This window comes from Dipodomys ordii, unplaced genomic scaffold (assembly GCF_000151885.1).
Source record: "Dipodomys ordii isolate 6190 unplaced genomic scaffold, Dord_2.0 Scaffold13, whole genome shotgun sequence".
NCBI lineage: Eukaryota > Metazoa > Chordata > Mammalia > Rodentia > Heteromyidae > Dipodomys > Dipodomys ordii.
In genome coordinates this window covers 9,372,366-9,393,309 of record NW_012267229.1, presented here as the reverse complement: position 1 = coordinate 9,393,309, position 20,944 = coordinate 9,372,366, and the positions used below count along the sequence as shown (strand labels likewise).

General features: G+C 46.1%; 3 protein-coding genes across 5 annotated transcripts in view; 1 reads left to right on the top strand and 2 right to left on the bottom strand.

Moving 5' to 3' along the window:
- The window catches only part of Tmem230 (transmembrane protein 230), a 9,485-nt gene extending 5,829 nt beyond the window's left edge, over positions 1 to 3,656 (bottom strand). Inside the window, exons 1-2 of one of the 3 annotated variants that reach the window (XM_013010770.1) lie at positions 3,568 to 3,656; positions 235 to 355 (exon numbers count right to left, since the gene is read on the bottom strand). In XM_013010770.1, the coding sequence (XP_012866224.1) occupies positions 235 to 333 (99 nt within the window). In that variant the 5' untranslated portion in view covers positions 334 to 355; positions 3,568 to 3,656. The other 2 variants (XM_013010772.1, XM_013010773.1) reach the window with 2 other exon arrangements.
- Positions 3,657 to 5,021: 1,365 nt separating this feature from the next.
- On the bottom strand, positions 5,022 to 10,003 carry Pcna (proliferating cell nuclear antigen). The gene is made up of 6 exons (XM_013011082.1): positions 9,595 to 10,003; positions 8,255 to 8,352; positions 8,054 to 8,121; positions 6,933 to 7,127; positions 5,485 to 5,608; positions 5,022 to 5,401 (listed from the first exon to the last, which is right to left on the bottom strand). The coding sequence occupies exons 1-6, from the start codon at positions 9,813 to 9,815 to the stop codon at positions 5,322 to 5,324; spliced, it is 786 nt and encodes a 261-aa protein (XP_012866536.1). The 5' UTR covers positions 9,816 to 10,003; the 3' UTR covers positions 5,022 to 5,321.
- A 6,617-nt stretch (positions 10,004 to 16,620) lies between these two features.
- The window catches only part of Cds2 (CDP-diacylglycerol synthase (phosphatidate cytidylyltransferase) 2), a 43,657-nt gene continuing 39,333 nt past the window's right edge, over positions 16,621 to 20,944 (top strand). The window contains exon 1 of the mRNA XM_013010999.1: positions 16,621 to 16,900. Coding sequence (XP_012866453.1) covers positions 16,844 to 16,900 — 57 coding nt within the window. The 5' untranslated portion in view covers positions 16,621 to 16,843. The remainder of the gene's footprint in view (positions 16,901 to 20,944) is intronic.

The following is a 20,944-nucleotide window of genomic DNA, read 5'->3' as shown; positions in this document are numbered from 1 at the left end:
GCGCCACTTCCGGCTTTTTTCTTTTTGCTTATGTGGTGCTGAAGAATCGAACCCAGGGTCTCATGCATGCAAGGCAAGCGCTCTACCACTGAGCCCCTTCCCTGCCCCGAGATAACTTCTTGTTGCTCTAATTCCGAGTGAGAATTATCCAGACTTCCAGCTAGAAAGGTCTTTCCACTAAAGCCTCAAGAAAAACATAGCCAGGAAGTTTTGTCATTTCTCTTCTGCACTTACCTGAAGGTCAATGTAGCCATCATCTGTGCTGGAAAGCCGTGAGTATTTTACTTTACTACTGGGGATTCCAGTAGCTAGGTTGGTACGAGATGGCATCATAACACAATGACACAGCTACTGTCTGCAACAAAAAGATGGTTATTTTCTGTGGGTAACAATAATATATTACAGCCAATGACTTCAGGAATTCTGGCTGCCTTGTCACACTGTATCTTGCAACTCAGGTTTCACTGTGCCAACAGTGAAAACCTCCTTAATTCTAATGCTAACAATGACAGCCAAAGACATTCAGGAACAGCTACACTCAGTTTATTTTTCATCATTGTTCCCTGCCTCTTATTTCTCCAAAGTCACACAGAATAGCTGGAAGAGTGGAGACTTTAATCCAGGTCACCTGACACCAAAGTATGAATTTTTATCAACTCCACTATAGTGCTACTTTTTTCCTGCTCCTCCTTAGCATATATTCTTTGCAACTTTGTGGTTTGCCAGGAAGCATGAGGAATGGAACACATTCATTTCAGTATTTTGCCTGCTTCTTCTCAAGGGACAGCTCCCCCCACCTTTTTATGGCAGTACTGTGATTTGAACTCAGTACCATCTCTTAACTAGGCAAGTACTCTATCACTAAGGCATACCTCTAGACCTTTTATGTGCCAGTTATTTTGAGCTAGGGTCTCACTGCTTATCCAGAGACATTCCTGGACTGTGATCCACCTATTTTAGATTTCCCACAATAGCTGGGATGACAGGTATGTGCCATGACCATCCTTGGTTTCTTCTATTAAAGCTGTTTCCCTGACTTTTCTAAGGCTGATATGGAACTGCAGTACTCTCACTTCAAGTCTCCTCTGAAGCTAGGATGACAGGATGTGCCATCACACCAGTGATGACTTGAGAAGGGGTCTCCCTAACTTTTCGGTATGGGTCAGTCTCAAACTTTGAGTGACCTGTTCTGAACTCAGGTCCAGGACAAGCTCTTTTACTTTTCCACTCAAAGCTAACACTCTCACTTAAGCCACACCTCCAGTTTCAGTTTTTCACTGGTAACTGAAGAGAAGTCTCTAATTGGTTCTGAACCATGGTCCCAAGAACTCAGATTTGAGTGGCTAGGATTATGGGTGGTATCCACCAGCACACTCAGCTGACTTTATCCTTTTAATGCAAAGAATCTGTAAAGTTTCTGGTAAATTTGTATAACCTCCTAGCTATGAATACCATACTAGTAACTTCAGCTATGCCTCCCTTTCTATCTTTACAAAAGCAATTTCACCTTCTAGACTGTGTAAGCTATATAAAAAGCACTGGATAGAAATCTGGTCATTGTTAAAAATATTCATAGCAATCATGAAACTTCAGCTCCCTTGTCCAGCGCAAGCAAGACTTTAAAACAATGACAGCATAGAGAAAACTGTTTTCTAAGTAACTCCAAAAATTAGCAAGCTGTTACTGTTGCTATAAAGTAACACTATGAAAGAATTCCTGCTAATTGCTCCTGTCCCTGTTTTGCTAATAATGTACTGGTCCAGAAATCAAGTAGGAAGAAAAGTTAAGTAGTGGGCTGGGAAGGTGGCTAGTGGTAGAGTGCTTGCCTTGCATGCATGAGACCCTGGGTTCGGTTCCTCAGCACCACATACACAGGAAAAGCTGGAAGTGGCGCTGTGGTAGAGTGCTAGCCTTGAGCTGAAGAGCTGAGGGACAGCACCCAGGCCGAGTTCAGGCCCCACAACCAACCAAAAAAAAAAAAAAGTCTAAATAATGCTAATACATAAGCTTTCTAAAAGGGGTTCAAGACAAGAACTAGTGTTTGTAATTCTAGCTACTCACAAGGCTGAGATTTGACCCATAGCCATTAGAAGCCAGAACAAGCAGGAAAGTCCATGTTTCTCTTATCTCCACAATTAATCACACACAAAAAAAGCCAGAAATGGATCTGTGGCTTGTGTGATAGAGCATGAGCAGTGAGCGAAACAACTCATACTGTGCTGGTCCTGGGGTTTGAACTCAGGGCCTGGGTGCTGTCCCTGGGCTTCTTTTGCTCAAGGCTAATACTACCACTTGAGCTACAGCACCACTTCTGGTTTTCTGTATATGTGATGCTGGGGAATCGAACCCAAGGCTTCAGGCATGCTAGCCAAATAATCTACACTAAGCCACATTGCCAGCCCTTATAAATTTTTTTTTAAAAGTTTCAAGCTGTGTAGATATTTTAGTGTTTTGATCACGATGACATACTTCTTTAAAGCTTAAAAAAGTTCAAGACCGGGCCGGGAAGGTGGCTCAGTGGTAGAGCACATGCCTTGAATGCCAGAGGCCCTGGGTTCGATTCCTCAGCACCACATAAGCAAAAAGCCGGAAGTGGCGCTGTGGCTCAAGTGGTAGAGCGCTAGCCTTGAGCTGAAGAGCTGAGGGACAGCGCCCAGGCCCAGAGTTCAGGCCCCATGACCGGACCCAAAAAAACAGAACAAAAAAAAGTTCAAGGCCAGTATGAGATTTTTAGGACATTTAATCTATCACACCTGACTTTCATTAAGTTAACGTACTGTGCCAGTGCTATGCCACTGACTGTATATATACACAAATCAAAACAAAAGAAAATCGCAGTGAGGGAGACATGCTTTTTCTTAGCAAAGAAAAAGAATTTATAAAGAACGGAAAAACTCAAAACGTAAAAGTATTTTTAAAGTATCAGTCCAAGTTTCCAACCAGCTTTTGCCAGCGCAAACGTAACGCCCGAATTATCAGCACCTGAGTGCTATCAAGGAATTATCAAACCGTAAACCCGGATGACACAGGCCTGTAATCCTAGCTACTCAGAAGGCTAAGATCTGAGGAATGTAGTTCAAAGCCACTCAAGGCAATAAAGTCCGTGAGACTCTTAACCTCCAGTTACCCACTGCAAAGCCCGAAGCAGAGTTGTGGCTCAAGTGGTAGAGTGCTAGCCGTGAGCACAAAAGCTGACGGACCGCCTGCAGGCTCTGAGTTCAAGCCCCAGGACACACACACACACACGCACACGCGCACGCATCGGGAAAGCGCCTGGGACAGTGGCTAGCATGAAGGGCCTTTACATACACTATCTTCCTGCCAGTCTCCAGCGGTTGCCAGGGACTGGAAATGACCCGACGCGAATTTAGACGTAACACACGCAACACTGGCTGCTGGGCGAGGCCAGCGGCGCCTGCGCAGGCCAGCGCTCCACTCCGCGGCCTCAAGGCTGTCTTCGGCGAAAGCGCAGGCGAGGGCGGGGAAGCCGCGTCCGCTACAACCCGCTGCGCGCCCGCTTTACCGGAGCGCTGTGCCAGGCCGCCCGCGCGCGGGGAACTCGCTCACCGTTGCCAACCGAGGCTGCCCGGGATGCATGTCACGCACCGCCCGCGGCGCCCGCCCAACTGCCGCGCCGACGCAGGAGCCAGCGCAGCCTGCCGCAGGAAGTCACGCGGGGGCGGAGGCGCGCCGGAAGTCGCGTCACGGAAGCGACGGCTTCTTGTAAACTTCCTGGGTAGTAAGTGGCAGGAAGTGGCCTCGCGAGTGTTGGCGTCTTTCGGGACAGGTTGGGGCTTGTCTGCGTTGTTTCGTCTAGGGTTCGGGTCCCCATCTACCTGGGTCATAGTCAGGCCCTGCTAAGTAGTTGCTTCCCTAACTAATGGGCCAAGGCGCAGGGTAGGTCCCAGAGGCTGAAGCAGTTGCCAATCCCCTGGCTGTGAAAGGCACGGCACTGCCTGTCAGCGCCCTGCTGCCGTGGCCTCCAATCTTGGTGCTTTCTGTCTCCTGGTAAGAGGTCTGCGTCTGCCTAGAAGGGATTATTTATTTTTTAACCACAAAACTTTTTTTTTCTTGGTTTGTCGTGGGGCTTGAGCTCTGGGCCAGGGCGCTGTCCCTCAGCATTTCAGCTCAAGGCGAGCGCTCTACCACTTGAACCACAGTGCCACTTCTGGTTTTCTTGTGGTTATTGGAGATGAGTCTCCTGGACTTACCTGCCCGGGATAGCTTTTAACTGTGATCCTCAGATCTCAGCCAGTAACTAGGATTACAGGCGTGAGCCACCGATGCCTGGCACACTTTTTGAAAAGATCGTTTAAGGTATAGTTTACATCAAATACAATTGGATGAGTTTTGCATAATCTTGGAGTGGTGACCAGTCTAGACCAAGTATTGCCATCATCTCAAAAGGTTGCCATCTGTATAGTTGAGTACCCCTGTAATCAGTATCCTTTCTCACCCATTGCCACAGTAACTACTGGTCATAATAAACTCTAATGCTGAATAAACTAGAATTCAGTCCAAGTACAAATCAAGTACGCCCAACTAAATATTCTGTTAGAAAGGATGACTGAATTTACTGGCAATTGTTTCCAGTATTTTTTAAAAAAACAAATGCAGGCCTTTGCACTTTCTTGGGTGGTCTCAACATCCTTGAAATTTAATCCATCCTTTAAGGGAGAAAAAGCCCGGAACAATCATTCTCCTTAAGACAACCCCCAAAAGTTTCTTGGGTCCACCTACCAAAGCTTCTTGAATTCAAGACTCTTTAAGTCTAGGCTAAAACCATACAATATAAAGCTCATGAGACTTGGGGTGCCTTTAGAAGTGTTAAATCTTGCTATGATGACAAAATATACTTGACCTAATCTACTGTTCCTTTTTCATTCTACTTGGAGATACAATGACAAAGTACGTTTGGTAATGAACTCATCCAACTCTCTGGTCACCTATTGTACTTGAAATATTTTGCTAGTTTTTACATTTACATAAAAGGGGTCATGGTCCAAATGAAGGCACTGTCCTTGGGATGTGAAATTCAGGCAACTTTATTTAAATTGGAAAACCCTTCGATCCTTTTGTTATACAAAAATTATCGTATTTCTAAGTAAGGCAAAAGTATTTCTAGGTTAACAAGATTTGACTTTGGATTTTAATTTTTAAACAAATTGTAGAGAAATTGAGCAAAAAATAGGTTATTTACAAAGCAGTATCTACATATGTACTCAAATACAAATTTGGTGCCAGACAAGACTTCAGTAGGTGCTGCTGTCTCAGAAGCAGTTCTCAAAAGCTGTTTTTATTTTCTTGGATTTTATGATCACCTAAGATCCTTCTTCATCCTCAATCTTGGGAGCCAAATAGTACTTTAAATGTCCCATGTCAGCAATTTTATACTCTACAACTGAAAGATAAGAAAGTTCATTACTGAGGAGTTTCCCATATATTACCTAAAAAACACTGTTCAAACTTACTATATTATCTTACCAAGAGGTACATCAGCAGACATACTGAGTGTTACTGTAGGAGAGAGTGGAGTGGCTTTTGTAAAGAAGTTCAGATACCTCAGTGCAAAAGTTAGCTGAACAGGCTCATTCATCTCTATGGTAACCTACAGGAGAAAATAGGATTCATTAGATTGAAAAAGTTGCACTCCATTTAATTCATAATATACATCAGAAAGCACACAAAAAAACCTTTACACTGCAGGATGCTATTACACTTTGAAGAAAATAAAAACAAGCATTAGCCCCTTTCCTATATGAACTGTATTCAAGCAATCAAGTATGTGTAATGGAAAAGCTGCCCTTCAAGCCCTTGACTGTTAGCAAGTCCCATACACTGTGCTAAACCAATGTGAATGTTATTATATTTAATTCTAATGATCCTATCACTATTTAATCCTAATGATATTATGAAGTTCAGACTTTAAGGGAGTACTTTTTGATCTTGGTTCTAGGGCATGAACTCAGGCCTGGGAACTGTCCCTGAGCTTTTGCATTCAAAGGCTAGTGCTCAACCACTTGAACCAGAACTCCATTTCTGGCTTTTTTGGGGGAAACTAGTTGGAGCTTAAGAGTCCCACAGACTTTTCTGTCTGGGCTGGCTTCCAACTTTAACCCTCAGATCCCAGCCTTCTTAGTAGCAGGAATTATAGGCATGAGACACTGGCATCTGGCTTCTACATACTCTTAAAAAATGTTAGTGATGAGTCCCCTTATTTAAATTCCTATAGCCCATGACTAGGTATCAGTATTGCTTTTCTACCGTTTTGAACACGTAAAACTAAGCACACTAGGCCCCCGTCAGTGGCTCCTGCCTGTAATCCTAGCTACTCAGGAGGCTGAGATCTGAGGATTGCAGTTCAAAGCCAGCCCGGGTAGGGCAGGAAGTCCGTCAGAGTCTTTATCTCCAATAAACCACTCAGAAAGTTGGAAGTGCTGTGGCTCAAGTGGTAGAGCTGTGGCCTTGAGCTGAAGACCTGAGGGATAGCGCCCAGGACCAAAGTTCAAGCCTCAAGACCAACCAAAAACAAAACAAAAAACAACTAGGGAGTATAGCCTTTTATCTAGACTTTTAACCCTAACCATACCTATCTACTGACTTTCTATCCTGTCCTCACTCACTTGGCAGAAGCAGACTATCTCCAGAAAGCTAAAGGCCAGACACCTAGCTTACTCAATTCTATCCTTAGAACATCTGTGGGTTTAATCCACAAATTTATTGTTCTTTGTTATGTAAAAGAACTGCTGAATTTGTATTCCCATTTCAGACATCATTTTAAGTTAGATGACAAATCACTTCAGTATTCAGCATCTTCCAACTTTCAAATTACTTACAATGCAACTTTATTTAATATTAGCAAATAAGCTAGTGCTAAACAGTAGTACTAATGGTCTGCAGAAGCTATCTAAATAGAAAACTATACTACTTACAGCTTCCTCCTCTTTATCAACATTACTTGTTTGTGACAACTTAATATTTCCATTTCCAAGTTCTCCACTTGCAGAAAATTTCACTCCATCTTTTGCACAGGATATTACAACAGCATCTCCAATATGACTGAGGTCTCGGCATATACGTGCAAATTCACCAGAAGGCATCTTTACCACACAGCTGTACTCTTGTTCCTAGAAAATGAAACATTTTAAAAGACTAATTTGCTGAAAATGTATAGATCTGTGCTCTCACTTTAAGATGCAACATCTAAGTGGCTCACAGCTACAAATAATCTATCTACCCAGAAGGCTGAAATCCTGAGGATCTCGGTTCAAAGCTAGCCTAAATTAAAAATCTGCAACACTCCCACCTCCAGTTAGCCAGCAACAAAAGCTGGATTGAAGGAATGGCTCGAGTAGCAGAATACTGGCTGCAAGCAAGCTGAGCCAAATGTGGGACTTTGCATATAAGCTCTGGTACTATCCCCCCCCACACAAGTAAGCAGTAATTCACAATGTAATACTTTCTAATTACTTTGTCTTGTGATCTCTGAACACATTCAACTATCCAGGAACAAGAACATCCCCATCATTCTCCAGAGCTAAATCAAGAGAACATTAGCGTATGACAGAAATGGCCCAAGCACATCCATCTGCTTTCTAAAAGTAATAGACATATTAGGCATCTAAAACATCCCAATGTTTCCGCTCACCTTTAGTAAGAGCCTTAATGAGTTTCTCCTAATGAAGCTTTAAAATTATTCTTAAACAAGCACTTCACAAAAAACAACAAAGAATTGACACAGGCAGTTGGCAACAAGCAATGTCTTCTGTGATTTCTTTAGAATCCTGGTTTAGTAAAATAAGTGCTATATAAAATACTAAAAGCCCATTTTGAAGCATGCATGCAGCAGCAGTCTACAAAAAGCTACTAGTGTGCTCACTTCGGCAGTACATACTAAAATTGGACCGTTACAGAGGATGCCCAAGGATGACACACAAATTCGTGAAGTGTTACATTTTTTTTTAAAAAAAGCTATTAAGGCTTTAAACATCTTAACTATCAGTTATGTAAGATATGTGCACAGTACATCCCTCAATTGGAAAGTGATACTCACTGGAATTCCAAGTTGTTCAACATCTAAATCCATTAACTTCATTTCATAGTCTGAAACTTTCTCCTGATCTACCAAAAGAAAGCAAATGTTAACTGAAGAAAAGCATGTGTTCAGAGCTAATATACAGCCATCCAAAAATTCTAAGAAACACTGTGCTTTTCATATTCTGTATCACAACTCCATTAAAAGGGTACCACTTACTTGGTGCTTCAAACACTAGTGCCAAGGTGTCTGCATTATCTTCAGCCCTTAGGGTAATGATGTCTTCATTGCCAGCACATTTTAATATTTTGGACATGCTAGAACACAAAACACAGGGTTTAAAATCAACACCAGCTGCTCAAGATCTAGATATCCAGACAATTAGAAATGACCATTTTTGGGCTGGGAAGGTGGCTCAGTGGTAGAGCGCTTGCCTTGCATGCATGAGGCCCTGGGTTCGATTCCTCAGCACCACATAAGCAAAAAGAAAAAAGCTGGAAGTGGCGCTGTGGCTCAAGTGGCAGAGCGCTAGCCTTGAGCTGAGGGACAGTGCCCAGGCCCAGAGTTCAGGCCCCACGACTGATCCAAAAAAAAAGAGAAAGTAATGACCATTTTCATCTGTGAGGAACTGGTGAGAAGGGTACGAATACTTTTTTGGGGAGGTGTATATGGGTTCTATGATTCGGGAATGAATGCAAGCTGTAGAATGTAAATACAATACAGACAGCAATTACATCTTTGGGCATAAGTGAAGAGTACTTTCTGAATACCAAGTCTCTTCAGCAGGAAAACTAAATTATCAGGCTGCGGTATTAAAAACTGAATTGGAGGTATGGTTCAGCCACCAAACCCGAGAGCCCAAGTTCCCACCCCAGTATTACCAAAAAAAAAAAAAAAAAGGCCAAAAAAGCTGAAACTAGTAAACCTACTAAACATGCACGTAGCCTAAGTTTTCCAGAAACACTGCTCCCCTACACCTTCCGTTTCTGAGACATGGTCTCGCTCGGAGCCCAGGCTTACAGGGGCCATGGCCTCAGCCCCTCGAGTGCTGGATTACAGGTGGCAGCTTTCTCATAAACAGGTGGTACCAGTTCCCTTAAGGAAAAGCCATTACCCTGGATAATTTTTTACAAATGTTCAGAATCTTAAGATGCTCACTGTGACTCTAATAAATGAAAGGTTGGAAACCATCTAGTGACCCTATATACGGTGGCAGGGGGCACAGTCTCATTAGGGCACATTAAAAGCCCTAAAACGGACGACGGTTTGCCTCTCAAGGCTGCTAACATTTAATGAACTAACAACACAGAAGCAGTCTTCTTCCCCCGCCACCATGCGCTTTGTGACTTTGGCGCGGAAAGGGCCGGTCCCCGCGGTTGCCAGCGCGGGCTTTTTCGGAACCGCGGGCTCCGCTGAGCTCCGCCCCCAGCAGCCCGCGCCAATGAGAAAGCGCGGATCATCCGCGCCAGCCAAAGGGAGCCCGAGTCGGACGCGCTCCCGCCAAGAGCCGGCGCTGGCGGAGCGCCAAAGCCCGGAACCCCACCAGCCCCGGAGCTCACCTGGTGAGGTTCACACCCATGGCCAGGTTGCGGTCGCAGCGGTACGTGTCGAAGCCTTCGGAGCGCAGGGTGAGCTGCACCAGGGAGACGTGTGACGAGTCCATGCTCTGGAGGTTCACGCCTCCGGAGCTGATGTCCCAGCAGGCCTCGTTGATGAGGTCCTTGAGCGCCTCCAGCACCTTCTTCAGGATGGAGCCCTGGACCAAGCGCGCCTCGAACATGATGGATCCGCAACGACAGCTGCACAGATGAGGAGGCCTAGCTGGCTTAGGCTTCCCGGGACTCCGAGCGAAGACGGCGGAGACGAGAGTCTGAGAGCCTGGGAGACGACGACCTGCCGCTGCCCCTGCAACCGTTTAATGCCGCCGCTCCCGCAAACGCGCGCTTCCCGCCCCTGCGCCCCGTGCTTTACGTCATCACGCTGATGCCGCCCACCTCCTAGGCAGAGGAGCTGCAGGACCAATCGCATTCCTGGCTCGTACAAGGCCCGCCCTGCCGAACATCTATTGGAGGATGAGGGCGGGGCGCGCGCTCAGCTAGAGGCCCAAGGCCTGTCTCGCGGCGTTTACCCGCTCTCTTCGTGTTCCTAGGTCTGCTCCCTTCGTTCTTCCCTGAGTCCTGTGTGCCTGGCGTAGCTAGACCGCTAGACAAGACCCAGCTTGGTGGTGCCTCCTCTGTCTCCCACTTCCTAGCAGTTTCCAGAGAGGGAAAGTGAACCGGAAACGAACCGGAAGACGCCGCCTGCTAGCCTCAAATACGCACTTTATTTTTGCATTTTCTTTTGGTGTTCAGTTCCCATAAGAGTTATCTCGGAGGCCGGGCAGGTGGCTCGCTTCTGTAATTCTAGCTCTGGAGGCTGAGATCTGAGGATATCGCGGTTCGAAGCCAGCTGGAGCAGTAAAGTCTGTGAGACGTACCCCCCATTAACCAGCAGAAAGCTGCAACTGGAACTGGGCTTGCGTCAACCAGTCAAGTGCCAGCCTTGAGCAAAAGCCCAGGTCCCTCCAACCTAATACTCTTAAATCCTATATACGGATTTAAAATACCATCATTACGTAAATATAAAGGCTTAAAGTACACTTAATTTTATGCTATGTGCAACGAATATTAGTGCCTCTCAAAAAGATAGATATCTCATGACATACAACCCGATTGATAACATTTGTGTTTAATACCAAATCACAGTGTACTCATTTTGCAGACACCTTTTGGTGCTGAGAATTGGTCCCAGTGCCTCACCCGGGCTAGGCGTATACTCTAATGGATTCCATGTATCCACCTGCTGAAGACATTTTAAATGGCAATCCAACTCCACAGATACCATACTCACAATGTGCACGAATCTGTGGGATGAGTTTAAAATGGCTGTGACCTGTGAGTGGAGAAGGTCTGAAGTGGTATTTTGCCTGAGAAACTAGCTGTTTGTAGAGGGGAAGAAAGAATATTCTAGGTTGAGAAAATAACATGATTAAATAGATTGGTATTAGGGCTGGGCATGTAATTTAGTCCTGGAGTGCTTGCTTAGACTTGAGTTGTGGACTTTTACATCAGTGGAGCAAAGCAAAGCAAAGCATACAAGGGTAACTTATCAAAAGCTTTAGTTATACAGTAGGAGATTTCATTATGTTCCCACACAGCTTTACAATCTCACCCCCTTTAAACACTCTCCCTTCTTTCTCTACCACTGAGCCACCTTCCCAGCCCCCAATCTCTCCCTCCTTTCTCAATGTGCATTTTGTGAGAATCTCTTATAACATCTAATAAAATACTACTATTCAGTGGGAAAAAGAAAATTTTACTCTAATTTTAACTTTTAGAGAATAAAGCTATAGATGCTTCCAAATATTTATTCATCAAATTACAACGTGGCATACACCTGTAATCTCAGCTACTTAGAAGGTTGAGATCTGGAGGACCTCAGTTCAAAGCCAGCTTGGGCAAAAACATTCGCAAGACTCCATCTCCAGGGGCTGGAAGATGGCTCAGTGGTAGAGCGCTTGCTTTTCATGCCTGAGGCTCTGGGTTTGATTCCTCAGCACCACATAAGTAAAATGAAAAAAGACAACTGGACCCCCCTCCCCAAAAAAGAGTAACTGGGTGGGTATATTTTTGTTTGTTTGGTCGGTCGTGGGGCCTGAACTCTGGGCCTGGGCGCTGTCCCTCAGCTCTTCAGCTCAAGGCTAGCACTCTACCACTTGAGCCACAGTGCCACTTCCCCCAAAAAAGAGTATAAGACTCCATTTCCAAAATAACGCCGCAAACGGCCAGAGGCCTGAGTTCAAAACCTAGTACTACCCCCTCAAAAAAAAAAAGTCTAAGTGACTTTTTTGTTGTTGTTGTTTGTTTTTTGTCGGTTGTGGGTCCTGAACTTTGGTCCTGGGCGCTGTCCTTCAGCTCTTCAGCTCAAGGCTAGTGCTCTACCACTCAAGCCACAGCGCTACTTCCGGCTTTTTCTGCTTATGTGGTGCCAAGGAATCGAACCCAGGGCCTCATGCGTGCAAGGCAAGCACTCTATCACTGAGCCACCTACCCAGCCCACTAAAGGAAATATATAGCTGGGATCTAGAAGCTCACAGCTGTAATTCTTTTTTTTTTTAAATTTTTTTCTGCTTATGTGGTACTGAGGAATCAAACCCAGGGCCTCATGCATGCAAGGCAAGCACTTTACCACTGAGCCACCTTCCCAGCCCATCACAGCTGTAATTCTAACTACTTAGAAGGCTGAGCCCTAGAGGATCAAGGGTGAAGACTCATGGAGACTCAATCTCCAATTATTCAAAAAACTATCACATTGAAGCCGACTCAAGTGGTAGAGCTCCAACCAAGTAAGAGCTCAAGGCCCTGAGTCAAGCCCTGGTAACTACACACACACACACACACACACACACACAAAGTATTTTAGCAAATATGAGATCTTGCTATGGGCTTCTAAACATATGGACTCCTTACAAAACATGAAGAAAGACCATGTAAATGTTTTAAAATATATAGACCAATAACCATTATCGTGTGTTAGAAACTGTACATAATTGCATGTGATTTGTTTTATACAACTGGTAATGTGGTGGGCTGGTTTATACTAGCATCGACACACACAATCATCATCACACACAATGTTATGCACTAGACATTAGGACAAATATGGCATTAGCATATGTTGGGAATTTTTCAGCTCTCCTGTGATCTAACAAGACCACTTTTGCCATATACATAAGGTTAGTGGCCTAGAGATGGCTGTGCAGCTCTTAGCTGTGCTTGTCCTGGCCCTTTTGGCTGGTTCACCCCAGTGTAGTCTGGGAGGACATGTGAGACCAGAAGCAGGTACATTCCTGCCTGCCTATGACGAGGACTCAGAGCGACTAGCTCTTTTGTGAGAGTTGAGGAAATACTGAATTTTTAATACCTTTTGATCAGGGATTTACATATCTTGTCCTCCAACTCTTCCAAAAATCTGGCAGGTCCTACTTTGCCTCCCCGATCTCTCATTTAGGCTCCATAAACATCCCCACCAGAGCCTCCTCATTTCCCCAACCAGAACGCCAGCCTTGCATAGCTACCAGTCCATTTGTTCCCCTTAGGCTATGGGATCAAGTATGTTTTGAAACTTAGATATGCCTAAAGTACTGCACTGACAAGTACACTTCAGGTTTCACTGGCAAAGAACACAAACTGATTTAGATAGTATTAAGTTTTGTAGGATGCTACAGATTTGGAACAGGTACTAGCACTGGGCCCAAGAGACCATAGAATGTAATGATAGTAATTGAGTTTTGATTGGTTACAGATGGTCCTGTAACCCAGGAACTAATAAGCTGTAAACAGTTAAGCTGACACATTGCTGGTTGACTGACTAGGCTGAAGCCAGTTAGATGTTTACTAGTTCTTTTTTTTTTCTTTCTTTCTTCTTCTATAAATTCTGTTTGAGCTGGGTGATGGTGGCTTATTCCTGTAATCCTAGCTACTCAGGAGGCTGAGAACTGAGGATTGCGGTTCAAAGCCATCCCGGGCAGGAAAATGCATGAGATTCTTTTTTTTTTTTTTTTTTTGTCCGGTCGTGGGGCCTGAACTCTGGGCCTGGGCACTGTCCCTCAGCTCTTCAGCACAAGGCCAGCGCTCTACCACTTAAGCCACAGCGCCACTTGCAGCTTTTTTCTTTTTGCTTATGTGGTGCTGAGGAATAGAACCCAGGGCCTCAAGCATGCAAGGCAAGTGTTCTACCACTGAGCCACCTTCCCAGCCCCTGCATGAGATTCTTATCTCCAATTTGCCACCAGAAAATCAGAAGTGGTGCAGTGGCTTAACTGGTAGAGTGCTCGCCTTGAGCTGAAGAGCTGAAGGACAGTGCCCAGGCCCAAAGTTCAAGCCCCATGACTGACAGAAAAAAAAATGCTGTTTGATCACATTGCTAGCCTAAATCCTCAGAACCTTCTTTGGTTCAGGGAGCTGGTTGGCGCTTTTTTGTGTGCTGGTACTTGGGACTTGAACCCAGGGCCTACACCCCCAGCTCTGTATTTGTGCAGTGTTGTTAAATAGGATGAAGTTCAGAGTTCCAGGCTCTTCCAAATCTGTTTTTCTGTGCCTTTGACACACTGTTGCAAAAACCTGAGAATCTGGTCATAAAAATCATGAATACATAGTGCCCTTCCAGAAATCTCAGTAATTACCCCAAACCCACGGGTCAGATTACAATTGTGGAAAGGAAATTGCAACTTCTTTTTGAAAGTATCTCACATGGTTGGATTAAAATATAGTAAGTAAAGCTGAACCGCTAACAAGTGGTTCACATCTATAATCTTAGCTTCTTAGGAGGCTGAGATCTGAGGATCTTGGTACAAAGGGAAGTCTGTGAGACTCTTCATCTCCAAAAAGCCAGAAGTGAGCTGTGACTCAGGTCATAGAGCACTAACCTTGAACAATAATAAAAACTCCAAAATAAAAGAAAAAACCTAATTCAAGGACAGTGTCCAGGCCCTGAGTTCAAGCCCTCCAAATCTCTCTTCCCCCTACAAACACACACACACACACACACACACACACACACATACACACACATACAGTGAGTGAAAGTGAGGGGGGGAGGGAGAGAGAGGAGATAGAACAGCCTCAAGGCACTGCTTAGAGAGATGTTTGATGAACGTTGATGAAAAATTTCTCAATAAAAGAAATAGGAAAGAGCAGGGCACTGGTGACTCACGCCTAAAATCCTAGCTACTTAGGAGGCTGAGATTTGAGGATCAAAGTTTGAAGCCAGCCTGAATAGGAAAGTCTATGATCCTCTTTATTTCCAAATTAACAACTAAAAACAACAACAACAACAAAAATCTATAAGTGGAGAGCTGTGGCTTAAGTGGTAGAGCACTAGTCTTGAACAAAAAAGCTCAGGGATAGTGTCTAGGTCCTGAGTTCAAGTCCCAGGAGCACACTAGGAAACACTAAAGCCAGCACCTGAAACACCAGAAATGCTAAAAAGTTAAAATATTGTGAACTTATTTATAAAATGAAAATCATATTCATTTTCAAGGAATATGTGTATTCAATGAGATTAACTACACCTATTACTCAGCTCCAATTATCACTCAGTAATTACAGTCACAGCCTGGCAAGGCAAGGAAGACTGAAGTTTGGTTTCATTCCTTATGTGATCTTCTGTCATCCTCCCTTCCCCTTATTTTAAGTTTGATTTTGAGACAGTATCTACCTAAATTGCTCAGCCTGGTCTTGGTAGCCCTTTGTGATCCTTCTGTTTTCAGCCTTCCAAGTGCTGGGATAACAGGCATGAGCCCTCACCTGGCTTCATACCTTCATGTTAATTAGGTCTTTTGTGAAGGTCCCAAAGAGAGGGCATTTTGAACATCAATAAGGGTAATAAATACAATTGATTGAAAAATATCCATTACTTTAAAATATATGAATTCATAATGATACTGAAACCCCATTGATCACCACGGAAGACTGCTAGTAAACAACCCTACGGTTAAAAGGAGTAGATAAGGGGAAAGAATCAGCATTTGTCATTTCATTTTTCTTTTGGTTCCGGTCCTCGGCCTTCAACTCAAGGCCTTGGTGCTGTCCCTGAGCTTTTGTGCTTAAATCTGGTGCTCTACCACTTGAACCACACCACCACCACTCTTAGTGGGTAATTGTACATAAGCCTCACAGAGGGACTGGGAATGTGGCTTAGTGGTAGAGTGCTTACTTAAAATGCATGAAGCCCTGGATTCGATTCCTCAGTACCACAGACAACCGTAAGGAGCGCTGTGACTCACGTGGGAGAGTGCTAATCTTGAGCACAAGAAGGTCAGGGACAGTGCCCAGGCCCTGAGTTCAAGTCCTAGGACAGGCAACAAAACAAAACAAAACCAGCCTCACAGACTTTCCTGCGTGGGCTGTTTTTTTTTTTTGGTCGTGGGCCTGAACTCTGGGCCTGGGCGCTGTCCCTCAGCTCTTCAGCTCAAGGCTAGCGCTCTACCACTTGAGCTACAGTGCCACTTCCAGCTTATGTGGTGCTCAGGAATCCATGCATGCAAGGCAAGCACTCTACCACTGACCCACTTTCCCAGCCCCTGCACGGGCTGGTTTTAACCGTGATCCTCAGATCTTAGCCTCCTGAATAGTTAGGATTACAAGTGTGAGCCACTGGTGCTCAGCTTTAAATTTAGGACCTACAAAATCTCCTGAAGTGTGTGCAGGAAGAGCTGACGGATGAAGACATCAAGTACGCATCAGGCTAGACCTCTGGGTGGCGCCTTTTACCCGCCACAAACCTCCAGGACCTTGGGAGCTCGCGGCTGCCACCCGCGACCTGGTGGGAGCTTGCATTGGCTAATCTCTTTCGGAAACGCACGTTTTTCCCGCCCTCCTCGCGTAATTATCCAATACGCGTCTCTTCTTTTCTCTCCGTCCCGCCCCCATCGCCCCGCCTAGCTCTGGTATTCGCGCCATTGGCGGATAGCCCCAGCGGACATGGCGGCCGTGCGCCTGCGCGCTAGGTCCGAGTCCTCTTCCTGGAGGAGGAGCGAGCGGCTGAGGCTGAGGAGAGCGTACTGCGCTGTGTCGGGGTGAGAGGGCGGAGGCGGCGGCGGCTCTGGGCAGGGCCGGGCTCTGAGATCCGCAGCCGGGCGGCGGTAGGGCCGCTGCGGAGCCGCGCGCCGTTCGGCCCCGGCCGAGGCACTCCGCGAGCCGGCGCCGAGCCGCCGGTTCTGGTGGCTGCGTTGCCGGCCCGCGGCGACATCGCGCCGAGGTCTCCAGCATGACGGAGTTGAGGCAGAGAGGAGTCCGCGAGCCCGACGCACCTCCGGAGGACAAGGTGGGCGCGGCCCGGGCCCGGGTGGGGGGGCCGCGGGGGCGCGTGCTGCGGGCCGGCCTCGCCCCCCGACCGCGGGTCGCGGCCACAGTGGCGCCGCGCGGGGGGGCCCGGCGGGGTCTGGGGGGCCGGGGTTCCGCAGTTCCCGGGCGGCGGATACGCTCTGGGGCGGGGTTGAAATGGCACGGGGGGCGGCGGGGAAGGAGCGCCCTGGGATGGCGCGCCCTAGGGCGGGGCGGCCCCCCACCCACCACCCACCACCCACCACCTGTGTGGACCTGAGTGTGACGCCTCAGTACGCCTCTGAGTACGACTCGGGACCACCCGCTTAAAATGCCATTGTGATCGTTGTGATTATTGCTGTGATGGTTCTTACTATTTGGGGGCTCGGGGGATCACGGCCATTAGATTTGTCTCCTGGGAGATTTGAGCCCCTTCTTGGAAGTTAAATCCGCTGGGTGTGATCAGAGAGGTTTCTGGACTCACAGAGTGAACCACGCCGTTAGTCAGCAGGTGTTGGAGGATCTTTCTCCCAATGGTGGGCTTGATTCCTGTGCCAGGTGTGGGTATGGCGTGTGTGTGTGTGTGTGTGTGTGTGTGTGTGTGTGTGTGTGTGATGAAGGTAAGGAGGCCATCTTGTTAGGGACACAGCCAGTTATGATGGGGGGGGGGCGTGCACCGCTTTGGTTAAAGTGCAACGTTTGTGTGTTTAGTTTACTGTGGGCATGGAATGCCGTCATTAAGGTTTGGCGCTTTGTGATAGTTTTTGTGCTTTTCGAGTTAGCAGTGGCCCAGGAGCAGCGTATTTGAAAATTCAACACGCAGTGTTGTGTTGAATAGATAGGCAGAGTCTGGGCCGGAATGATGGAGACCCATTAACTCTGAAGTTGCCAACCTGCTATCTTTGGCCTACATGTTCTTACAAGAAATACAAAGATTTCCGTTAACAGTCAGAATGTCTTGTCTGGGACATTGGAGGATGGCTCACCACGTTGTCACTTGATTAATGGTTTGCTGGAGCTTAGGATCATCTTTCCTCACCAATCCCGATTGCCTTATACCAGTCCCCCAGCACCTGCTTCTGAAGTCTGTTTCTTTTGATTACTATTTAAAGGGTGCTAGGGAGACTCAGGAAGGAAGCAAGCACAAAATGTAGTACAGGATGTCCCCAGAGCAGTTTTACAAGGGGAGTGTGTGTGTGTGTGTGTGTGTGTGTGCGCGTGCGCGTGCGTGCCTGCCTGTGTGGGCCTGTGTGTCTGTGTGCCTGCTGGTTCTGGAGCTTGAACTCAGGGCCTGGGTGCTGTCTGTCTCTGAGCTTTTTTCCCCCCTCAAGGCTAGCACTCTACCACTTGAGTCACAGATCTACTTTTGGCTTTTAGGTGGTTAACTGGAGATAAGTCTCATGACTTTCCTGCCTATGCTTAGCTTCACACCATGACCCTTAGATCTCAGACTCCTGAGTAGTGAGGGTTTTAGGCCTGAGCTACCTGTCTGTGGCTGATAATGGGAATTTATTTTTATTTATTTATTTATTTTTGCCAGTCCTGGGGCTTGAACTCAGGGCCTGGGCACTGTCCCTGTGCTGCTTTTGCTCCAGGTTAGTGCTCTACCACTTGAGCCACAGAGCCATTTCTGGCTTTTTCTGTTTATGTGATACTGAGGAATGGAACCCAGGGCTTCATGCATGGTAGGCAAGCGCCATGACCACTAAGCCATATTCCCAGCCCCTGATAATGGGATTTTTAAATTTTTTATTGTTAAAATACCTTACAGAGGGGTTACAATTACATGGGCAAGGTAATGAGTGCATTTCTTTGATAATGGGATTTTAAACAACTTTTTGTTACTGCTTTTGACGGTGGATCATCCAAGGGGAACTGCACATACTGATTTTCAGAATGTTTTAGAATACGTTTATATTTAGAGCTAAGGTACAGGTGAGAGTTCCTTGCAAGGATGAGGTATTTTGAAGTCTCTAAGCCTCCTGTTGGAATATTCTGGTCTGGCCTGGGAGATCTCTACTCAACCCTGCATATGACTGATGAGTAATCAGATGTTTGAAGATCTAACCATGGTAGATCATGTTAGGGTGAGATCATACTTCTTGTTAGACTCTGTGGATCAAAAAGTTGAGGAGAAATTACAATTCATAGCTGGTGGGCTAAACTTTTTTTTTTTTTTTGGTGGGTTGTGGGGCTTGCACTCTGGGCCTGGGCACTGTCTCTGAGCTCTTCAGCTCAAGCACTCTACCATTTGAGCCACAGTACCACTTCCGGTTTTCTGGTGGTTAAGTAGAGATGAGTCTCGTGAATTTTCCTGCCCAGGCTGGCTTTGAACCATGATCCTCAGATCTCAGCCTCCTGAGTAGCTAGGATTACAGGCACGAGCCACTGGCACCTGGATACTTTTTTTTCTTTAAGCTATTTATAAGAATTAGACACCGCAGGGGCTGGGAAGGTGGCTCAGTGGTAGAGCGCTTGCCTTGCATGCTCAAGGCCCTGGGTTCGATTCCTCAGCACCACATAAGCAAAAAGAAAAAAGCCAGAAGTGGCGCTGTGGCTCAAGTGGTAGAGTGCTAGCCTTGAGCTGAAGAGCTGAGGGACAGCGCCCAGGCCCAGAGTTCAGGCCCCACGACCGGACCCAAAAAAAAAAAAAAAAAGAATTAGACACCGCAGGTGAGTGCTGGTAGCTCATGCCTGTAATCCTAGCTACTTAGGAGGTTGAGATCTGAGTATTGATGTTCCAGGCCAACCTGAGCAGGAGTCTGTGAGATTTTTATCTCCAAAAAACGAGAAGTAGAACATAGCTCAAATGGTAGAATGTTACCTTTGAGAAAAAAAAAAAGCTCAGGACAGCACTAGGCCTCGTACCCACACCCACACACACCTACACATACCCATACACACCCACAAATTATACATGGCAAACAAAGCAAAACACTAACAGCCATGAGTTTATGAAATAGTTTTTACCTTCATCACCTAATTCTTTGGGTCCATTCCCCAAAGATTGTCAGTTGATTTTTTTCTACATTGTTTAATTTGCATTGATTAGTTGTGCATTTTAACATGTCTGTCTTTTGTTTTGTTTTTGGTGGGTCTTGGGCTTGAACTCTGGGCTTGGGCGCTGTCCCTGTGCTCTACTGCTTGAGCCACAGTGCCACTTCCGGTTTTCTAGCAGTTTTATTGGAAATAAGAGTCTCACGGACTTTCCTGCCAGAGCTGGCTTTGAACCACGATCCTCAGATCTCAGCCTTCTGAGTAGTTAGGTTTACAGGCGTGAGCCACCGGTGCCCGGCTTTAACATGTCTGTTAACACAATACCTTGATCACACGTGTTCCCTCCATCACTCTCCTTCATCCTCGTGCCCTTCTTCCCAAACCAATCTTGAGCTTTATTCCATTTTACACATGTACATAAAGCAACCGTATTTACCTTCTTTCAGTCTCTCTCTCCATTTGCCCTCTCTCTAATATCCCCACTCCACAGGATCTGTTTTTACAGTCTTTTTTTTTTTTTTTTTTGGTTGGTCGTGGGGCTTGAACTCTGGGCCTGAGCACCATCCCTCAGCTCTTCAGCTCAAGGAGAGCGCTCTACCACTTGAGCTACAGCACCACTTCCGGTTTATTGGAGATAAGAATTTCACAGGCTTTCCTGCCCCGGCTGGCTTTGAACTGCCATCCTCAGATCTCAGCCTCCTGAGTAGCTAGGATTACAGGCGTGAGCCACCGGCACTAGGTACAGTCTTGTTTGTTTTTTAAAGTATATGTTATTTGTTTAAAGGGGTTTCATCAAAATATTTCATTTATGCATATACTGTGCTTTGAACAGAATGACCGCACTTATTCTCACTTCTCTTTTTTTTTTTTTTTTTGGGTCCGGTCATGGGGCCTGAACTCTGGGCCTGGGTGCTGTCCCTCAGCTCTTCAGCTCAAGGCTAGCACTCTACCACTTGAGCCACAGTGCCACTTCCGGCTTTTTTCTTTTTGCTTATGTGGTGCTGAGGAATCGAACCCAGGGCCTCATGCATGCAAGGCAAGTGCTCTA

Coding starts and splice junctions, on each gene's coding strand:
- Pcna (XM_013011082.1), bottom strand. CDS start 9,815: ATGTTCGAGGCGCGCTTGGTCCAGGGCTCCATCCTGAAGAAGGTGCTG. Junction 7,128..8,053: donor TTGAACAACTTGGAATTCCA/GTGAGTATCACT, acceptor TTCATTTTCTAG/GAACAAGAGTACAGCTGTGT. Junction 5,609..6,932: donor TTGATAAAGAGGAGGAAGCT/GTAAGTAGTATA, acceptor TTTCTCCTGTAG/GTTACCATAGAGATGAATGA.